General features: G+C 35.3%; 1 protein-coding gene across 13 annotated transcripts; it reads right to left on the bottom strand.

The window, feature by feature from the left end:
* Window positions 1-306: 306 nt before the first annotated feature.
* Window positions 307-22687, bottom strand: LOC145670408 (diacylglycerol kinase epsilon-like). 13 transcript variants are annotated; one of them, XR_014128308.1, is made up of 5 exons: window positions 22483-22675; window positions 20098-20242; window positions 14702-14869; window positions 6822-6899; window positions 307-845 (listed from the first exon to the last, which is right to left on the bottom strand). XR_014128308.1 is itself a non-coding variant. In XM_081739057.1 (5 exons), exon 1 carries the CDS (start codon window positions 22414-22416, stop codon window positions 21286-21288), a length of 1131 nt encoding a protein of 376 aa, XP_081595183.1. In that variant the 5' UTR covers window positions 22417-22683; the 3' UTR covers window positions 307-845; window positions 6822-6899; window positions 12106-12245; window positions 14702-14869; window positions 20098-21285. The 13 variants fall into 13 exon arrangements, 5 of the variants coding, with proteins under 5 accessions (XP_081595183.1, XP_081595185.1, XP_081595186.1 ...); XR_014128309.1 differs by having other exon boundaries at window positions 22558-22647; XR_014128310.1 differs by having other exon boundaries at window positions 22607-22621.
* Window positions 22688-23653: the final 966 nt, after the last annotated feature.

The following is a 23653-nucleotide window of genomic DNA, read 5'->3' as shown; positions in this document are numbered from 1 at the left end:
CTTGTTAGCCTGCATAATTTTTCTTCAAGTCCAGAATCATAAAAGAGTAAGGTAAAGACAACAGGTTTCTGTTCTTCTACCTGAAAACTTCCCTTTCCCTCAGGGGCGACTTTAAGATATTTTATACCCTAGGCGAAAAACATGCCTGCGCCCGCATAATCTTCTCCAAATTCAAGCCAAAGTGAAGCCTTGTCACCCCTCACATTTTCCTTCATCACATTGTTACCATTTCTTTAAGGATTAAATAAAATGAAACTTACTCCTAATGCCTCTCTCTACGGTATTAATAAATAATCTAAAAGCCAATTATTTTTAAAAACATTTTTATTGCCGTGGAATTTCGAATGATTTTTTCACTAATATGACCACAGGGCAACAGGAAATTGAAGTTTTACTGTAATGTAAACCAAATATAAAAGAAAAGAAGATAGTGTAATCCTTTCTTTGAAAAAACCTGCCATTTCGCCGCTAATGTTTCCGCCCTGCTTTCCCTTTTTCTACGTATACCGATTCAGAAAACTAGGGGAAAAATGTAAAATAAAACAGTGAATTTTAAATATATCTATGTACCTAATCTTTCTTTTATTTTATCAATATGTAGAAATTTCTTTCTTTTTCATTAAGACAAGTCTAGTATTTTATCAACATTTTTTTCTTCATTAAATATATTTTCAAGATAAACAAGGATTAATTTAACATTAAAACAATTATAACAAATATGTAAATCTGAATATTATATTATTATTGTTTGCACTCTTCAACTAAATATTCGCACTGGTTGGTGCCATGATGATTGCATTTCAAACATATCTTCAATGGTCTTCATAACATTGTTATGGTTCATCCTGCAAAAGAAAAAGTACAAAAATTATAAATAACAAGAATTTTAAAACACACAGAAAAAGATCAACAAATAATACTGTAACCTATCATTTTTGCAATAACTTATAGATTATAGCAGTGATTGTCAAACTTGTTGTTACCGCGACTCACATTAAGTATTAAAAAGTACTTTGTGGCTCACCTACTTTTATTCAAATACACATTGTCATTCTACAATTTTGTGGTTCCAATTAAATTTTGTAAATCATATTTCTAATTTTTCCATATAAAGGTAACACAGAGCTAACACTATTCTCAATGTAATGCCCTACCTTGTGACAGATTTTGACTCACTCATTCTCTTTCCGTCCTAACCCAGCATCTCTACTGACTGCACAACAGGGCAGGTCTCTGAGTAACCACCTATTCTTCACCTCATTAACAAACGCTTTCAATTTTCATTTTCTGAATGGTACTTACTTTACATATCAAAATAAAATTTTCACAAATAAAAGGAGAAACTTCTCGCGACCCGCACTTTGAGAAACACTGCATTATAGCAATTTTAAATTTAAGTTACAAAATTTTAGCACTGTCTTATCTCTCAACAAGAGGTCTAATAACCATCAATTTTCAATGCAGTGGGACCATGGGACCATCAGTTTTCAATGCAAACTTAGGGGCCGCGGTGGCTCAGTGCTAGAGCTTTCACCTCTGGTGCATGGAGTCCCGGGTTCAAACCCTGCTCCCGCTAAGTGAACTTTGTGGTGGACAAACACCGTGTGCGTGGATTTCCTCGGGGTTCTCCCGTTTCCTCCCACTTTCTTCAATGCACCATTTCATCCATTTCTTATCATCACCGTCTTCTTTGGCCTAGCCGACGTAAAATTCAAACACTTCATTTTTTTTCGAAATCAAACTTTTTTAATTATTCAAACAGATACCAAAATTTTTCATTACTCTCAACTAAAATTAATTTTTAATCATTGAACTTAACGTTAGAATATAAGTTACTTTGATAAAAATTGTTCTCCACTTGATCACTAATACAAAAGAGGAACAAAGCGAACATAAATAACAGAACGGATTCTACAAGAAATGCTTGTATTTTTAAGTAGCTCGATTTTATATATTTTCAAAAAGAGAGTTGTTGGAGAAGAAAGTTGTTGAATTCTTTTTATCTAATATAAAATGAAGATCGTAACAGACAATAAAGAAGAAAAGTGACAAAAAATCCTTTCCTTTTATGCAAAAGGAACTGTTACCTTCCGCTATAGAATGACCCTTACACGTAAAAAAGAGAGCCTACATCTTTCAATCAGGAATCGGATATTTTTGGCCTGCATGCAAGGGAGGCAAACTCGCCCCCTCCTCTCATTCGTCTCACACAATAAACAATTCCAAAACTAGGATCCTTTAGCCTTGAACTAATAGGTTCAAAACAGTTTTAGCAGAAATAAACTTTTCAACAACGCTAAGGAAAGAGGTTTGTGTAAACCAATTTACTTTTAGCGAAGATGAAAATATCACTCTTCTGTATTTTGTAAGTAACTTTTTATTTACATATTTAATTTCCGTACTAAAAACAAATTTGAATATTTCAGTCCTTCAATTTTAAACAAAATATCTTCGCAGTTCTTAAACCTTTCAAGATATGTTTTTTTTTTTTTTTTTTTTTTTTAGGTGTTTTTGTTGACTTTCAGTCAAGAAGGTACAATGGTTCATACGTCGTTTTGTTCAGCATAGAGTAGGCTTTCATACAGTACCACTCACATGTCCCTATCATGTACCTGAGAGTATTTTTTGAAGGGGAATCGGGATTTTTTGACAAAAACGTTCTTCAAAGTTTGGGGTTCCCTGAGCTCCCTGCCCCCCCCCGCATGCACACAAACATGAAAAAAAAAATCTTGAAAAATACTACATAGTGTACTAATCATTTGTGACAAATTAGAATTTCCTGTCTTCAATAGTAAGGGCCGGAAAATTTTTTTTACCCCTCTTGGGAGAGCATCAAAAAACGCCCAAAATTTCCCTGAAATGCACTCCACAAAATTTTAAAATTTCCTGACACGTCCCTAATTATCGTAGGATCACGATTCATACGCCTTTCTCTTCAGAATAGAGTAGGCTTTCAGACAGTACCACTCACATCTCCCTCGGACGTCCCTAAGGAGGGAAAAGTTGAGGAAAATAGTTATTCTTTTGTGAAAAAATCCTATTTTCCCCATTTTGAGGCCCTCTGGCGCGGCCCGGGGTAAACATACAGATCTGGAAATCACTTGCAAAAATAGTACTTGTGGTACTAATTACATCCGACAAATACCAATCTCCTATCTTCAATACTAAGGGCGGAAAAATTATTTTCCCATGTGGGAAAAGCGCGCAAAGCGCTCCAAATTACAGTAGTAACAAAAAGGATATGTAAAAAAAAAAAAAAAAAAAAAAATATCCTGACACGTCCCTAATTATCGTAGAATGATGATTCATACGTCGTTTTGTTCAGAATCGAGTAGTCTTTCAGAAAGTACCACTCAGATGTTCCTATCATGTACCCAAGCAGAGCAATAATCGCGCAAGTGGGATTTTTGGTCAAGAAATATCCATTTTTTACCCTTTAGCTCCTCTGAACCTACCTTATGTGTTGACGAAGAGATCCGAAAAAAATCAGATAAAAAGTAAAGGGTCCACTGACTGTTTTTGTAAAACTTCAGAAATCTAGGGTTAAAGAGAAAAAAATGTTGAAGTTAGACCTCATTAAGAAAAAGGAATTTGTAAAGTGATGACGTCATATCCCTCTACGTTCCGACACTCGGAAGCGTATAGGCCCTTCCACGGCTTTCTTCAATGCCTCTTCTCTTGTAAAATAAAAAAATAATACAAAAAAAAAAAAAAAAAAAAAACGGAACTAAATAGCATTCTTAGTTTTCTTTTAATCGAATTTTGAATACACTATCATTTCGTAGTGAGAACTACGATATATCTTAAAAGGGTTCAACAATATTTTTACCTCATTCTAGGAGGTTATAAGATCATGTCTCAAATAGTAAAAAATGAAAATGAAATGAAATTTTAAAGTTTTACGTCCTACGGTTATGCCGCTTAGGCTAAAGGAGAGATGAGTGAAATGGTGGAAAGAAGGAAGTAGAAGGAAACGGGAGAACCCCGAGAAAACCCACGAGCACGGTGTTTGTCCACCACAAAGTCCACACGGCGCGAGCTGGGATCGAACTAGGAACCCGAAGCACCGGAGGTGACGCTCTACCACTGAGCCACCGCGCCCCCATGTCTCAAATAGTGTCTGTGCTGCAGATGTATCTATGTTTAATTCCTGGGTAGAGTTTATCACATTCGGGCTAATCTCAAATAGTATTTTGGTTAAAATATATAAAGATAGTTAACTAAATCAGCGTTTCACTTAGCCTCGACGTTCAAACTATGTAAGAAGGCATATATTACATTCACAGTGCAGTATTCATGTCGTTCTTTACACTTAAGAATCTCGGGTTTGTTTCCCACAGGAACTATATGTGATTAGCATAAAGTATTATTATTACTATTACAATTATTATTATTAATAATAATAATAATAACTACATTCTACATAACCTCAGTGCTGGAAAACTGAGTAGACTGTAATTCAGCAAAAAGTATTTCCCGATTATATGGTCAGCATATTTACCATTTCTCTGGCAGAGCTGAGTTCATTTCCGGCTGTAGATTATGTGGTTCAGATCTCCCGTTAAGATTTCACCTACCTCAGGTGTTGAATTTTTAATGTTCTCATGTAATTTTCATCCTATGAGAAGTTATCATATACCTACGGCGTACGATTCATATTCTATTTCGGTTCTCATACTCTCACTACTCCGAGGAGATGTTAAACTCGTCTTTAAAGTTCCCACTGCACTTAACCCCAAGCAAAACAACAATAAATTCCAGTGGTAACTCCTGTGATTACAAACTAATAATAACGATAATAAAGCTCCTTCGTAGTTAATCCTTTATTTGGCACTGTTGCTCACAAGCAACATCGCATTCTATTGCGTTATCCGCACGAATTATAACTTCAGTGATCATTTAATTGGCATTATTGCTTTCATACAATATTCATATACATGATTTGTGAGTAGTTTGTTTAGATATTTCCAATTTTCGTCACAAGGGAACAGTCAAATTTTGTATTATAGAAGCTTTATCTTCTAAGTTCCGTGAAAGTTTTTTTTTTTTTTTTTTATTTGCGGTTTCTTGCTCTGCAGGAAGATATTTCAACGAAACTGCTGCTAATTACTGAAAGTATTCTTATAATATTTGACCATAATAGGACAATGCTGCTCAGTAGCAACACACAGACGTATTTTATGGCAATGTTGCTTTGAAATAAACATCCTGTATTTTGTAACCAAAGTACACAAATACTTTTAAAATTACGAAATTATGATCAGGAAAACATGGTTCAACCATAAAAGCAAATTAAATGTTTTAATGGTAATGCTATCAATTGTTGCCAATTAAAGAGTTAAACGGATAGTGTACACTCTCTTGGCGTGAGTGATTTCACTTTGTTCGGATTTTCCCGTGGATTTAACGCATAATAATAATAATAATAATAATAATAATAATAATAATAATAATAATAATAATAATAATAATAATAATATATTCAATCGTGCGTATATCGTTAGCTAATGCGCATTGGCTGCAAGCGGTCCCAGGTTTAATTTCCGGCGGAAAACTCGTGTGTTTCGTATTAAAATATAGCCTCATTAATGAACGGAAGAGTAGAGTGTAATTCAACAAGTATTTCACGGTTATATGCTTGGCATATTCACCGTTTTTGGGCAAGAGGCGAGTTCGTTCCCCAGTTGAAGTTTATGTAATTAGCGTTAAGATACAGTATTGCTCCTAATTCTGAAATTCTTCCAGGACTAAAATAAAATTTGTTTTTGCTACTTTGTTTTACAACTTCCAAACATTATGTATTTTAGCTCGCTCGACTTCGGTGCAAGCAGTCCTGTATTCCATGCCCGGTGGGGCGCTCGCTCAAAAGTTTTAAAATCTCTTACAGGCCAGTCATCCAACATGAGGTTTTCCGGGGTTACCTAACATACATATAAGTCACAGACCAGTTCAGCAATTCTTTCTTCCTTTCCTTGATCACCCACGGACGTCATCACTCACATGTGATGGGCTAACATGATCATAAATACCAAAAGCCGTGATATCTACATCCATGTTCGATTTCAACTCTACCTATCATAAGAACGTATTACTTTTCATATAAGCATCGTCAATAAAATTCTCTCTCATGATTTGTATATGATTTGTATAAAATTCTCTCAGGAGTGTATTAAATTCATACTAATTTTAATATTAATTTACTAAATCAAATATGAATACTAAATAAATAGTACAAAATAAATGACTTATTTAGTATTCATATTTAAGCGTTATTTGTAAGGTCATTTTGTAAATTAAATATGTATGTATATGGTGTCAACAGCGGGAGAAAGGGAATTAGCGAATTTTGTTTCTGTTTTATATTCTGGTATTATGATTGAAGGCAATTGGCTAAAGTAGCCTGTGGTAGCCAACCAGCATTCAGGAATTGTTTCCCTGTCTCTCTATATATAATTTATCATTACCTGTGTATTTCTAGTGTCTGATGAAGCCAAGTGGGTAGTTAGCGACTGTTATACGTATTGTTTTGCTCAGCGAGTAGTTTTAATCGGATTTAAGAAAGAAATGAAATGAAATGAAATCTTTAAGTTTTACGTCCCACGGTGATGATGAGAGATGAGTGAAATGGTGGAATGAAGAAAGTGGGAGGAAACGGGAGAACCCCGAGAAAACCCACGAGCACGGTGTTTGTCCACCACAAAGTTCACTTGGCGGGGGCTGGGATCGAACCCGGGACCCCAAGCACCAGAGGTGAACGCTCTACCACTGAGCCACCGCGCCCCCCGATTTAAGAAAGAAAGAGAAAAAAAACTATTTCTTACCTTATTACGTTATCCTCGAAACAAGCGAAAAGATGATACAGCTCCACGATGTAGGATGTTCAACGTTGTAGGAACAATCTAAAAACAAAAAAGAGAAATAATTTTATTAATTATATATATATATATAACCAAATTTTATTTTCTGTATATCAACCACATACACTAGACTCTTACAAGGCAGGATAACGCGGTGTAACGCACCGATTGTGATAAGATTGCACAAACATAGAGAACATGGAAAAAGAAGCGACACATTTTTTTATATCGACCAACAAGCGCATTGAAAGGGTCAAATAGGGGCATGAAAATAGGGTCAAATTGAGATTATGTGGAATATAGTGAGAACGAGAAGAGATATCGGAAAAGGTTAAATGTACAAAATACTACCCATCATCGACGCAAAGCAATGAGGTAGAGCATACCCATGTGAAGAAAGCAGAACATCCGGAAATGGACTAACCACGTGTACAACATTGTTGCAATGTATTACGGAAATGACCGAAAAGGATGGCAAGGAGCAGGACGAAAGAAGAAACGAGAACGGAAAATACGTGCTTTTGCTTTGGATGCACACGTCGCCCGTATGCGGAAGAGACGCGGATTCATCTCAATGCACGAGTAATGGGAATAACGATGAGATGCATGTTGGAAACGAAAATGTGTGTAGGCAGTAGTAAGAGAAAAACAAAAATGCTACTGTTATGTTGTAAGTGTATTTTCATAATGATATAATGTTGATACTCATGCGTGGTCTTGATTTTACTGTTGCTGTTTATGTTACGTATGTGGACCATCTGCTATTACATTCTACTGTGCTATGCATTTTCGTTCCCATTACGCAATATATGCAATTCACTGCGCAGTACTGTCTCGCTGGCTGTCTATACGAACGGCGTTTGCATCCTTTTTCTATGTTTTCCTATCTTCGTACATTCAGATGAATCTGCGTCTCTTTCGCATACGGGCGACGTATGTACCCAAAACAAAAACATGTATTTTCCGTTTTAGTTTCTTCTTTCTTTCTGCTCCTTGCCACTCTCTTCGGTCATTTGCGACAATGTTGTACACGTGATTGGTCCATTTCCGGATGTTCTGCTTTCTTCGCATGGTGTGTTCTACCTGATTGCCTTCCGTTGACTACGGGTAGTACTTCATACATTTAATCTTTTCCGATATCTCTTCTCGTTCTCGCTATATTCCACATAATCTCATTTTGAGCTCATTTTTATGCCCCTATTTGACCCTTTCAATTCGCTTGTTGGTTGATATAAAAAATATGTCTCGCTTCTTTCTCGATGTTCTCTATGTCTGTGCAATCTTACTACAATCCACGTGTTACACTAGAGTACCCTGCCTTGTCAGTAATCCGGCCCACATCCGGCCTCTACTCGCTCAAGCAGAAATGACACACACAACAATGAATTATCGTGTCCAACAATTTTGTTAGTTAAAAATGTTAAACAACGCCATACATACGTATTTGAAATTGTGACTTTCTTACAGTGAAGTTGACTACATACTATTCCTTCTAAAAGGAAACACATTACGTTTGACCTCAAGCAGAACTCGAAATTTTTAGAGAAGTTGAACCGATGCTCTTCACAGAAACCACTGCTGTTGAGAACGGTATTGGACGATCAACTATTTATGACATCAAAAAGAAAGAATTGACAGTACGCACCCCAAATGAAGAGCGAGTTGGGGAAACGAAAGGTTATGCGAAAGTGTGGCAATGAAGAACTGGACTGTCTATAGATGGCTCATGCAGCAATGCAGTAAAGGAATTCCAATCAGTGGCCCGATAATAAAGGAAAAAAGCGGCTGCATTTAACAAACAACTTGGTGCCAGTAACTTGTTTGTAGCAGCCAAGGATTGGGTATCAAACTGAAAAAAAAGACATGGTGTGCGTCAGCCGACAGTCACCGGGAAAAGTCGCTCAGTTAACGAAAAAGATGCAGAAGACTTTGTAAAGAAGATACGGAAGATAATAGAGGAAGAACATTTAATTGCAGATGCCTCGTACAATGCTGATGGAACCAGTCTCTTTTACAAGATGCTTCCTTCAGAAACATTAGTTGCCAAGGACGAGAAGGAAGCTCGTGGGTATAAACAACAGAAACAGCGTGTAACATTGATGGAATGTTGTAACGCAAATGAGTCATAAATTACCGCTCATGGTGATCGGGAAATCCCAAAACCTACGTTGTTTTCAACACGAGCGACAGAAATACACTACCAGTGCAATAGTGTGCTCAGAAGAAAGCGGGGATGGAACAGAAATATTCTCTCGATGGTTACACCAAACACTTGTACCAGCTGTGAGAAAAGAGCTGAAGAAAAAGGTTTTACTAAAAGCCATCTTTATAATTGACAATGCTTCCAGTCATCCTTCTGATGTGACTTTAAAATCCGATGGTATAAAGCACTCTTTCTTCCACCAACTGTGACAGTCCTGATTCAGCCCATAAATCACAGGATTTTGGAATTAATTAAACGTCATTATCGACATGCACTTCTTATTTCCTTACTGAACGAATGTGAAAACGACTACCGAAGTTATGCTGAAAGTGTAGAAAGAAATCAACCTACGTGACGTTGTTTCCCAAACAGCAGAAGTATAGGATAAAGTGGAGAAAGCAACCATAATAAAGACATGGAGAAAAGTGTGGCCATTCACTGATGAAAAGTTGGAGCCAGTACTGCGCAACAGCGATGAGCCAGTCAATTCGGAATCATCAATTGCTGATTGTATGTACATTGACATGTTTCATGGCTTCCGGAAGGAGAAATTAGATGATGTGGTGTCTAGTCTAAGAAAGGTTTCAATCTCAGTGCATCGTTATTTGATGCGGTTGAGAACATAATTAAATAGTTGCAAATATTGATAAATGAAACTAGTTAACTAAAAGAACACGTGGAAATAGAAGATCGTGTTGAAAAACATGATGGAAGAACTGAATCTTTAGAATAAAATTATATCTAAAAAATGACTAACGAAGTTGAAGGTCAGCGAAATGCTCTTCAAGCGATCCCTGTACTTATCAATAATCATGGTAGAGAGATTAAATCTTTAAACGATAACAGTCAAGCGATACAGAATATGGTAAAAGTTATGCAATCAGAATCTAAAGTGACAAGTGATCAAATAAAACTTTCTGATGTAGTAACTTTAACAAATATTAACAAATAAAGTAGCATGGTTTGGTAAACAGTCCGAAGTGTTTGAGTGTGAGACGTAGCGTAAACGACCTCATTATAAGTTCTCTTCTCGACCTCTTTTTTTCTTACTGAGGTAACTGAAACTAATAACTGAATTTTGAATTTTACTGCGTTCAATGACCATTTACATTGGCTGATAGCCATGTAGTATAGAACATGTCAATGATGTGATTATTCATATTACTAAAATTATAACTACTTTTACACTATTTCCTAAATGATAGAAAATCATGATAAAATATTGTGATTTCCTTATACAGAAGATATAGATTTTTTTAAATTAAAAAATAGAAAAATATAATATGCACAAAACTTACAGTTACGACGTACCAGAATTTAGATCGGTATGCAAATATTCCTCCACACTGTACAAGCAATGATTTAGCAACATAGTGCTAAGAGACATAATTTGATTAAGCAGTGAGTTAAAGAATAATGCGTTTAATTGTTTTCGAAAACAAAATGGTATTATGAAGAGGAACTTGGAGATGCGACTTCGCTCGTATTATATCCATGTTTATCTGAGTTCTTTTTGTACAGTTCCTTTTTCTTGTGGACCAAAAATAATGCTTCGTATATATACAATAAAGGAAGTGGAAGAATATTTAGGTCTTTAAATAGCGTTCTGCAAGAAGTAAATATGAAGTATTGGTGATTAGTCTTATCACTTTCTTTCGAAGTATAAAAACTTTCTTAAATTCAGTGGATGAACCTCAAAAGTCTATTCCATATTTGATTTTGCTGTGGAACAGTTCTTGGTAAGCTTGTTAGTATTGCTTTTCTGCTTAAAATGGGAACAAGTGACCCTGTTAGGAAAATTCATGAGATAATTTTGCAATACGCTGAGACCAGGACAAATTATTATCTATCAGAAGACCAAGAAACTTAATTATTCCGGCTGGCTTCGTTATTTTGTCGTCTATTGGAAGTACGGGATTTGATGGTGGTCGCAAATAATATTAAAGCAAATCCTTTTCTATCAAATGCAATGGGTCTACTAAGGGATCAGATAATAGTATGATAGGTTCTCCCGATATCAAGTTTAGTTTTCATTGTACTCTCTCCTTTAGTGTAAATCATGTCAAAGCTGGGAAAAATCTGATTAGGAATTATATGTCTAGGCCAAACGTAACTAATGCGTTTAATTTTAGCCAGTCCAGTCCTAATTTAGGTATGTTTAATAATGAAGCTACGGCTTTTCCAACTAGCTTTCCGTCTCATAATGTTTTTCTGAACAGTTCTTCGTTTCATAATTCATTACCAGAATTTAATCTTGTATTACCTGCAGTCAAATCTTAAGATTTTCACAGCTCTCCTACCTAGTCCAGTGGCGTATCTCCGAACAATCCGAGAAAATTTCTACGCGAACAACAAAGATATTTTGCTATGTATTCGCTTACACACGATGACCGGAAGGTGTATGTATGGTGCAATCCCCGGAAACGTGGTTTTTTCCGTGGTCCACGAAATGAGATGTTACCAAGATTTTCTCCGACTGCTCAAAAGGCAGTTGTTCAGTGCAAGTTGAAAATGCACACAAGATGTCTCTGCGATCGTTAAAGTACAATAAAAGCAAATTCCTTTCATTGCTCAATTATATTTGGTACACTCATGTCCAAAATGATTGTCGCATATCTATAACTGTCTTCTTGTAAGAATATAATTTGATAATGATTTTGCAGGGTACTTTTAGTACTGATACTATGTGTGTAATCAGGAAATGTATATTTGTGGTAAATTTCATAGGAAAAGAGTTATAATACGAAAATTAGAATAAGTAAAACAAAATGTTGCTAAATGGACAGGAAACTTTTATTTTCGTTTTATTGTTCTTATTTACTGCTCTTTTGACATGAAATTTTCCACATATATGTCTTTGCCGATTATACACATTCTAACATTGTAAGAAATAAAGGGCGAATTCGTTATCAAATTATATTCCTACAACAACATATTTATAGACATCCGACAATAATTTTGGACATGAGTACATTGTTATTATAATCTAACTGAAATTCCTAACCAAGCGGAAATTATTGAACTAATGATCAAGAATTTACTTACGAGGAATGCGCATTTATTAGTTATTCAATAGTATAATAATGTAAATGAACTCATAGGCAAAGTCGTCACATTATCTGGTCTAGATGATTATAGTTATAATGAGATTCGACTTCCAGTGAAAAATTTTTGGGCAAAGCAAGCTGAAATAATTAAAGATAAGAACATTGTAATATTTCGCACACGGCTTTGTTTACAAATAACCAACAATAATTAAAGATAAGAACATTGTAATATTTTGCACACGGCTTTGTTTACAAATAACCAACAATAATTAAAGATAAGAACATTGTAATATTTTGCACACGGCTTTGTTTACAAATAACCAACAATAATTAAAGATAAGAACATTGTAATATTTCGCAAACGGTTTGTTTACAAATAACCAACAATAATTAAAGATAAGAACATTGTAATATTTCGCGCACGGCTTTGTTTACTAATAACCAACAAGTGCTTATATTCTCTACGTACAGTACAGCATTAAAAAAATGTTACAATACCATCCAGCTTGCCGTGAGTTTCGTAATAGTTTTGCTTGCAGTAAAACTTTGTTACAATTTTAACCCCTTTTTGCCTGTTGTGAAGCATTAAGCGTTTTATCCATCTTCACATAGCTCGATTTCTTAAAAAGAAAGAAAGAAAAACACAACTCTTTCAAAAACTGTTAGGTCTAGGAAACGCCTATTTTAACCCAAACATTACAAAATTTATACTTATTGTATGTTTTTACCGTATTAAAACAAAATTTAATAATAAAAAATCCTTTACTTAAAAAACAGAGTATTAAGGTAGATCACAGTTGTCAAATGGATTATTTGAGTGATGAACAAGCTAAAAATATCACTAATAGAAATAACCGGAATAATACTAATAACAAATCGGTAAAATATTGCAACGTAACTAATGGCAATTATAATAGGTTTCGTTAAAACAATTGAGGGGAAATGGAAGACGAAATATCGCAATCAACGTGATAGGGAACGTTACGGCCGTCCTTCACACGTAAGTCGTTCTGATGATAGAGAACATGACACTGCTCCTACAGCAGAAAATATGCGAAATTGTTATGAGCAAGACAGACCGTCACCTGCGTCGGGAAACTGACACATCAGTCTTCTTCAACCACGGGGGAAGATAACTGCTGTAACATGTCCAACCTTTCTGAACGTGAGTCCGTCTTAGAAACTATCTCCAAACTTTATAATTCATTTCCTAAAGATAATAATATTTTACGTTCGTCTTTCGTGTCATTTAAAGTAAACTTCCTGGTGGAAGACGAGTCAGAAGAAATGGTTAAGATATCATTTCTCCCCTTCTCTTTTGGTAAAAGGGAACATAAGCGAAATCACTACGTCCTGTAATATAGGCTCAGGTACCGAATTGTGCCTAATGGACTGAAGGAAATTAAACGTAAATTTTCCTCAGTGAAATTACGATGACCTTGAAACTGAAATTAGGGTTTGCTGGTAAGGAAAAATCAGCCAAGGTGTCCAGGTCTTTAGCCTAAACTTATAAGATGATTTATATGATACTCCTATCTTCGTTATTAAATACTTGCGTACTGATTTAATATTAGGTTGTCCTTTTCTTGATAAATTTCAAGCTGTCATTGATAGGGAGAGAAATGAAATAATAATAATAATAATAATAATAATAATAATAATAATAATAATAATAATAATAATAATAATAATAATAATAAATAAATAAATAAATAAATAAAGGGTCTGCGGCGATCTATTGGGTGATTGTGACCTTGGCCAGTAATTAGGTTTTGGATCAGGGACCACAAAATTTTTGAAGGCTCCCTAAATCGACTTTTCGGTTTTTCCATTTTTTTCTTTTTAAAACGGAATAACCACATCATACTGAGTTAAGTGATAGTTTGGGTTTGGCTACACTATATATAATTCTCCAAATATAGGGTTTAGAAGAAAATTTTTGATTTAAATATTTACAATGGATGGTTTTTTTTTTTTTTTTTTTTTTTTTTTAAATCAGGGGCTCAAATTTTTTGAACGGCTCTTACATCGAGTTTTCGTATTTTTTAAGGAATAAGCGCATTATACTTAGTTAACTGACAGTTTGGGATTTGGCTACACAATATGTAGTTCTCCAGATACAAGGCTTACAAGAAAATTTTTGAATGAAATACGTATATTGGATCTTTTGATCCAATAATAATCGATATAAAAAAAATTCCATATTCGGTATCCTCAAAATTTTGGATCAAACTAGCGAAATTCGGACACACATGTCATTAAATATCATACAACAATAGATTTCGACTCCTAGATTGGCAGAAACATTAGTGATATGAAAAGTACATATGACTTATACAGCTGAGAAGTTTGTGAGGAAAAGATATTTAGATAAACGAAGCAGATGGATTGCAACTGTGTTGACTACTTCGGCTTGGCGCATGAATATGATTAAATGGGAAACTTTTCTTTCTGCGACTGTGAACGCAGCTTCAACATATAAATTAATGGTGTATGAAACCAATATGGCGCATACTCAATAACCCTACGCACGATAGCTAAAAATAAGCTCCAGGCTTTAGCGTTTTAGTAAAGATAACGTAAAATGAAGTTACCAGTTCATCTTCCGCATAGCTATCGTTTCACAACTTGTGCCATGGGATTTTCGGACTTCAACGATGAAATTTTAGTGAAACTGCCTGAATATTCGTCATCATCAACATGAACTTCTTCCCGTAGCGACGGGTTCTCACTAGATCTTTCGCCATTATTCTCACAGCATCCTGGAAATAAATAACTATGAAAACACTTATCGTGCTTAGTTTCTCACATTAAAATACTATATAATGTCAGTGTTCTCACAAAAATTTAGAAGTTTTAATCCATTAAATAACCATTAAACAATAATTAAATAAAGAACGGTACAATTTTGAATAGAAATAAAAATGCAATCACGTATTTTAAAAGTAGTAATGTTACCGACTTCTGATGCAACAATTGATGCTCAATGGTAATATAACATTAGGAAGGAAAAAAAAAAAAAAAGACATGACATATATACAGATTCACTTGAATTTTAAAAATTTGAGATGTACTGATCTTTCCCTAATCTACCTTAAAAACACTATTCATCCTTCCATATGCTCCGAAAGGACTACAAGACACTAGCTTTAGAAATTATTAGTAATGCACTGAGATTTGAACATTTATTCAGTCGTTTACTGATGGATGCAATATTTAAAAAGACAAAAAATCTTCCTATGATTCAGACATTTTATAATTACCAGTACAACTGGAGCATATTTCCAGCACATCAAATATCTGTAAAATCCTTCTTTACCTAGGAATGTTTTTTTTTACAAGTAAAGTGTGTCCTACATAACATGAAGTGTGGAATAAAATGATTTTTTAAAGGTATTGTATTCTATTTAAAAAAAATTCCAGAGTAAAAATGCTTTTATCATGTCATAAGTTTCGCATTGCGGTGGAATAAGACATATCGAGGAAGGCGCGAAAAGCCATGAAGCAGTAGGTTTTATAATACAAAGAACCATAAGATCTTTTTATATTGCGATATCCCCCCATATTGGAAGCGCCTTGCATTACTAAACAAAACCTCACGTGCTTCGGACAAGTACCGTAAGCAGTCGACAGATGCTGTCACCACCGACGAAACACGAAGAGATACAAAGAGGACCCCTTTAATCCCTCAACAGGCTTTGGCTCCAAAGAATGGCTATATAAACGAATACCTCGAGACAGGAGACATCAGTTGTTAACTGGTCATCTCCTACCTATTTTTCCAAGCTGCAAAGGGCGAGAGAGACTCCTTTTAACCCTACCTCTGAACTGCAACAGGCAGAAGGCATCTTCACCTATCTCCGACCTGCAATTGGCAAGAAGTATCCTCACTTATCTCTGAGCTGTAACGGGCAAATCTCAACCCTACTCCTGTACTGCAACAGGCATGAGGTTCCTTTAGACCTAGCTGCAACAGGCAGGGTCATTCTTACCCAACAAACTTCAAACCTCCAAGATGCAACAGGCAGGAGGTCCAATTCTACTTAACTTACAGGAAAGAAGTTTTAGAGACAAAGAACTACTAATTTGTAATCTTGTGTACAAACTGTGTATAAAAAAAGATTAGGGGAAGAACCTCATTTACCTTTACTCTACTGAATATTACATGATAGCGTTGGTTGGGTAGTGATCTTCCTACGGGATACTCTTTTTAGCAGCTGTAATATTCAGTAGAGTAAAGGTAACGGTTAGTGAAGATCACGAGTCCTGACAAACTCAACGCCTTGATAGAAGTATGGCAAATTATGACTAATAAAGCCTCACAAGTTCGATGAGTGAATATGAATATAGTTTATTTCGAATACGAATACAAGGTCATTCCCTTGTATCTAGAAACGCTGCACTTCAAACTTCGCTCAAATTTTGACGAAGCTGAATGTAATAAGAACAGCGATGATTCTTAACTTGATTCGTTACGTATTACATAGTTCGTTAAGTGCACTTCGAGAGCAATGAAGTAACGTAAAGATGATAATTACAAGGATATTATCTCCGTGCTAGAGGGAAAGGAACCAGACAAACTTTAGACAGTTCGGTCGGCAAGAATCTTCTGCCTTAACCAGGGTTGGCAAAAACCATGGTTTTTATTTAAAAAAAAAAAAAAAAAGTTTTTTTTGGTTTAAATAATTTGCTCTATGTGTTTTTATCATATATGAACAGAAATAAGTTTGTTTCGCCTCCAAACCAAACCTCTTCTCGGCTTACATCCGAGAGAAATTGTCCTCCATCTGAACTCGAAATCGGGATTAACTGGCGATACGTATGCCGACTCACTCACGAAGGACTCCTGATAAAAATACGTTGTACTGATCTTTACATACTTGTTAATATAATCGTCAAGTCATGTCAGAAAGACAAAAAATAAACAGTTGCACAAGTGAAACCATTATATAGAATTACATATAGACAATTTCAAAATACTGCAGAGTACAGAATAACTAATTTAGTCCAAATTAGTTTACTATGACTCTTATTAGTCCAAGTGAAAGAAATACAACGACTTAATTTGCATTTCAGTAAGAAACGTGAATAAAGATACGAATTATTTGAGTCCACTTTGGTTCTGGCCTATTTATACATAAATAGATGCCAAAGATACTTATGATTAAATGCCTGTCGTGGTGCCCCCCTCCCCAAAAAGTACGGCACTTCGATATATTTTACCAACAGTAAACATTATCAAAACGAAACAATATTTAGAATTTTTCCTTGATTGCAATTGCATAACAATAATAACTATATATATATATATATATAAGAAACATTCATAAACTTATATAAAGAACAAAAGTTGCTTTTGTAGCATAATCTCTTTGAGTACTGAATGGGGAATTTAGGTCAGAATATAATACGAATAATATACGGGAGTGAAACGTGATAACCCACGAATGTGTGTTCATCAAAATTTTACGAACCCTTACACTTTTACAAACATTTTTCGTTTTTGGTTTAAACCAACCAACCCTGGTTCGTAGTTTGAGGAAAATTTAGCAAAAAGGGATTTTTTTTTTTTTTTTATAAAACCTGAAAATCCAGGGAAATTCTCGCGCTTACTGACTGACCAATAGAAATGCTTAAATTTTTATTTGTTTTTCAGAAATAAACCAATGCAATAGCAATTGTGTGTCTGTTCAAAGCAGCATAACTTGCACCCATTGTTAGCTGGGCATATTTGTGTGTATTTTATAAAAGAAAGAAAAAAGTGAAGGGAAAAAATTTGCAAAATTGAAGTAAGAAGCAAATGTAGTTTACACTTCTTTTAATACAGCTAAATTGATCTTATCATATAATTTCTGTCACAGGAATTAGACATTCAACAACTAGGGAAAATTTAGGGTCAGTCGAGGGAAATTTTCTTACGGAAACTTATTAACACTCATACTGAGGGACATTTTTACGTCCTTGAAGATTGTCTAAAATTATTAATTACAATTTACTTCACTCAACAGACAGAAATACAACCACCTCAAATGATGCTCCCTTCCAAATTAGGCTAGAGAGCGGCGCCAATAATAGGTCAAAATTCGGAATTTGTTTAAAGCAGACCGAATGGAAACCTTCGGTGCTTGGGATATTCCTCAAAATTTACGAGATGAGACGAAAATACCTTATCTCTCGTCTCGTCTCGTTTTCATGAATAACACTATTCATAAGCGTAAATATTCAACGTAAACAAATGCCGGTACATTATTCAATGTGAAACGTTGGATCACATTCCGTAGCGGTCCACGTCAATAAAATTCACAATTTGAGTCAAACTTTTTCCTTAAAGAGATTACGTTACTGTAAATAGTATTTACGTTAACAAAAGCGTATTAGTTGTGTGACACATTTGATTGTAAAATGAAATGAAATCTTTAAGTTTTTCGTCCCACGGTTATGCCGGTTGGGCTAAAGGAGACAGTGATGATGAGAGATGAATGAAATGGTGGAATGAAGAAAGTGGGAGGAAACGGGAGAACCCCGAGAAAACCTACGAGCACGGTGTTTGTCCACCACAAAGTCCACACGGCGCGAGCTGGGATCGAACCAGGGACCCGAAGCACCGAAGGTGAACGCTCTACCACTGAGCCACCGCGCTACCACATTTGATTGTGTGACGCTAATTGATGTTTTGAATTTAAAATAATCCTAATTGTGCAGATGTGAACTGTAATCAATGGTCTCAATTTATCGTGTAATTTTTTATAAATTTCCGTTTGAGAACAGAACGATTTTTCGCACATAAATAAAAAAACAACTACACAAAAGTCACGACTGATCACGTTCAAGATCGATCGTGGGCCACTTCACTAATCTGTAACCATCTAATCGCACTATGGAAATTCAGTTTTGAGCACTGGCAAAAATTTTTTTGTAACTGGTCCGTGACTTTCATTATTAGTATGTTGCAACGCTGGAATCATAAGATTTTAATCCACGACACTAAAGTGCAGGATTACCTAAACTTGTTTTCTTACCTATGAAGGAGGGTATAGGTTGGAATAAAAACTACAAAGCATAAAACACTAGACACCTTGAAAATAAAAACATCTTGGGCCAGCTGACCACTAACAAACACGAGTCCTATCAAACAAATTTAGGGCAGGCGCGCAGCACGGGGGCTCGAGCAGCAGTATTGTGTGGATGCGTTCGTAGGGAGTATGTACGTCAGCGAAGGTGGGCAGACCTATATCCATAAATAAGAATAGTGAAAAAAAAAAAAAAATACTTCATACCTTGGGATAAAAACACATGCCCTACACATGGCATAGCTTTGCAGTACTTCCATGAGCACCTCGTACACCGCCTTTATATACTATTTCACCATGTCTTCCTTATGGAGTATTACATCATAAGGAGCACACTTTATATTTCGTATTTCTGAAGAAATAAACACTTCTGACCAGAGTATATACACTTGTTTATTAAAAACTAAATTACAGTGTAACGGTTTCAACAACTTAATGTTGTCTTCATCAGACACTAACTGCTGCTCGAGCTTTGCAGTTAGTGTTTGATGAAGACAACGTTAAGTTGTTGAAACCGTTACACTGTAATTTAGTTTTTAATAAACAAGTGTATATTAGAACTGTTTATTATTTCTCTAGTGAGTTCCAGAATCGTGATGGATAGAGTTGTTCGTATTTCTACCTCATTATATATATGGGAAGTTAGATCCTGACGTATACAATTCTATTGTGAAATCAATTCACATATTTTCTCCATAAATCTTACATATTTATGCCCCTCCTAAAACAGGATAGCACCGAAGCTCGAAGAGGTGTTACGTCTTTTGGACCTATCGAGTGTTGCTAGAATCATTCGGAACTTTTCTCTTCTCTATTACATCACACATATCCTAGCATAGTTACTAAGATATTGGGTGGGTTTAAAATATTAACACATTATGCTCTATTGTCAGTTTACGTAATATAGCCTCACTACGTACCTTCATATAGTAAAACATTGAACTTCACTTATCTCCGCAGTCAGGATACAGTGATGACCTTGTTACCTTTTCCGTTTGTCTGATGTTTAAATTTTATATAATAACATTAATTTTTCCCCATACAATTTGTATTTTGGGAGGTCACCTGCGCAAATCAACTCCGGTTATTTGTTTCTCTACTAACGGTAGGCCTATTTGGAGGTTAAGTTCCAAAGTTGGTCGTCCGTTTTTAGCAAAATTTTTTTAAAAGTTCACCGGGAAGAAATGGTTAATTCGCTTGTTTCTGTGCTTGGTAATATATAAAGAGATCGAACATTTTGGTTTATTTGTTATATATAAGCGGTTGTAAAGATGGAATTATTTGGCGAGGGAACTACTTCGCGCAAGATTACAGAATGGTTTCATTGTGGGAAAGTAACGAGCATTTGTATTGTCAACATGGCTGCAAATATACAAAGATGTTACGGTGGATGTGAATTAAGTGATAGAACTTGTACAGCAATGTGCTGATAATGAGGAAAATCTTTTAGAACTTTGTGAAAACCATAGATTATTGAATCCAAACTGCAAAAAGTGTGGTAATGAAGTAAGTACAAAGAAAAGTGAGGAAAGTTATACTTTTCAATGTAGTGGTCTCCCTTTCCACTTAGCTGCAATAAAGACAGAAAACAACGTGCTCTGCTGGGCTCTAACCCGCCTTCACTCACTGACGCTCGCTCTGCAATATTATGTGAATTAAATATTAAAGTTTGATACAGAAAGGAATCAGCCTAGCTACTAACCTATACGGGGGAGCTGTGTGCTAGAACCTTCCCAACCCAATATAACCTTTCCCCCATCTCGCGAGGTAATGAAAGCGAACAGAAAGTCAGTAAACAAAGTAAAAATTTTAATTTTGTATAGCTTTTATTATGCTTGCGGTGAAGAGCGAGACGGACGACCATTTTCGGAATAAACGCCCTATAATTTCGTATTGAACTTATCACATTAATAAACCAGAATGATTGACTAGTCAAAGTACTAAAGAGTACCCCCACCAGACCAAAAGAAAGAGCACAAAATTTAGATGCACTAGCAATATTCAACGAAAACACTTGGTTGAGTTACGAGGAGAAATTTAAAACAAATCATTTTATTCAAACGGTACAACTAAAATTTACTTCCAAAGTTTCCGCATTATTTGACACATTACGAACTTTGCACAATCTTAGTCATTCCACCTCTCAACAAAACACTAGCTTTATCGCGATAATTTATACATATATCTGAGGGTGATTGTTCCCAAGCTTCACCATCAACATGAATGGAAATAGATTTATGTAATACTAACTTTATCGAACGAGCCTGGCCTATTCGGATAGGCTCTGAAAACCCTAACTGAAGCTGAGCCATATGAAACAATGTACGTACACACATCACTTCTAATTTCCCATCTGAAATACTTTGAGGAGAAAAAGATGAAGAACCGGTTCCCATGTTCCACAATTGAACTCCAGCTGCCCATGAAGGAATATTTAAAATGATTAATGATTGTGTTAAAGGAAATGACACTTTTCTTCCGTCAAGATACAGTTCAACATTATTATTGATGTAATCAGGTCGTTTAAGCACTTCATACGCACCAGATGTTAAGTACAAAAATTTATTAAAATTTGCATATCTAAAATTATCAAAATAATTCTCTCTCATTTGATGAAAATCTAACGTAACCTTTGCATGAATCCCTATACTGAAGTAGTTGTACATAAAGTAGCTTTTATGATGTTTGTAAAACTTAAAGCCAGTAAATTCATTCACTAGAATTTGCCACCTATCCAGTCGCGCTACCTTCGCTAGATCAATTTCTGTCAATAATTCTGAAGGGTTGATAGAGCCTACATCCAAATTAGACCATCCAAGAACTCGAGCCAAATCGTTTCCTGTACCGGTTGGCAAAATACCCACTGCAGGAGCAGGCTTAAGGTTTAATTTGCTAATTGCACTTAAAACAGATGATACGGTTCCATCTCCTCCCGCTACAAGCACTACAGACCGTTTATCTCGTAAAGAACACCACCAAGAAAGCGCGGCTTCAGACGATCGATGGGCAAGATCTACAATTTGATGTCCATTCAAGTAGGGGCGAAATTTCGATAGAACTAACGATGCTTCCTGACTACCAGCCTTGCTGTTTCCTAAAAGAATAACTGAATTCCAATTACTAGTATGCGATGATCTGTTACCAACAAAATATATCGTCCATTGATTCCTTGATAAAGAAATGGATGATCGTGTTAAGAATTTACGGTGTAAGAAATAACAGTATCGGTAACCTAACATGGCAATCCATACAATCAAAAACAACTATACACAAAATTTGGAGACTCTGCTTCGATAAATACATACTTTCATCTTGAATCACAAATTAGAAAGTACACTACTAAAACTAACGATCACCAATATATGATTAACTGTCAATACTTTAATTGATAGCTAAACAGTCATATATCAAGCCCTCCTCCTTCAATACCATGCATAAGACCAAGGTATATAAAATAACAGGTATAAGACATAGTTGTTTACAACGGAAATTACGTCAGAGGAAACACTAGTACCAGACGTCAGTACCGGAATGTGCCCATTTAATTGGGATAATTACGAACATTTTATTAAAGTTTGAGTTTAACGAAGCGCAAAATTTGCTATGTACAATTTGTGTACAATAGATTGTTCCACCTTTTCCATTTCGTTGAGGTTCGCAAAATGTTGCGAAGACAGGTACGGAATATGACCCAGACCACGCGAAAATCTAAAATTATGAGATTCAAAAAAGTAAGTATATTTTTATAGCAAAGAAACAACAAAAGAAATTGGTAATTAAACCCTTTCTAATGGTAGATGACTATTTAATAAATAGCATCAACTATTATTACAAAAATAATCTCCGATTCTTTCGTTTAGGATTACATTATAAATACTGGACTTATTATTCAATAGCTTGTATTTAAACCAGGGGCGTCATTTCAGACTTCGCTTGGGGGGAACAAGAGCACCACCGACATAAGATTTTCATGTTTTGTACTAGTATATTAGTATACAATTAATTAAAGTATATTGTACATAACCATATTGTAAAGTACATAACCATATAACCATATAAGGTAATAGGCCCTCATCCAAGAGGATAAATTGGGCCAAAAGACCAAACACATGGTACAACGTAATGCTTACGTTTATATTTTGACAATTTTGTACCCCTAGAAGGGAACGAGGTGGACCACCCAAATTTATCATAATACATGTTAGGGTCCAGTACTATAATACCAAATGTTTAAATTGGGCAATTTCCAAAATTTAAGGGGTGGGCCAAGGTACCCCTCCTGGGGGTGCATTAATATACCCATGTCTTATGAAAGGTAATGGACCCCTGTATACGCCCATATAACTATATAGGATAATAACACCTCATCAAAGGGGATAAAATCGACCAAAAACCAAACACGTGGTATAACGTAATGCTTACGTTTATATTTTGACAATTTTGTACCCCTAGAAGGGAACGAGGTGGACCACCCAA

Source organism: Thermobia domestica, chromosome 14, assembly GCF_964235325.1.
Source record: "Thermobia domestica chromosome 14, izTheDome1.hap1.1, whole genome shotgun sequence".
In the NCBI taxonomy this organism is placed as follows: domain Eukaryota; kingdom Metazoa; phylum Arthropoda; class Insecta; order Zygentoma; family Lepismatidae; genus Thermobia; species Thermobia domestica.
The sequence above is the reverse complement of the archived record's forward strand: the minus strand, read 5'-3'. Positions and strand labels throughout refer to the sequence as shown.

Excerpts from the sequence above, each read along its gene's own strand:
- LOC145670408 (XM_081739057.1), bottom strand. The coding sequence starts at position 22,416 with ATGTTAGGTTACCGATACTGTTATTTCTTACACCGTAAATTCTTAACA.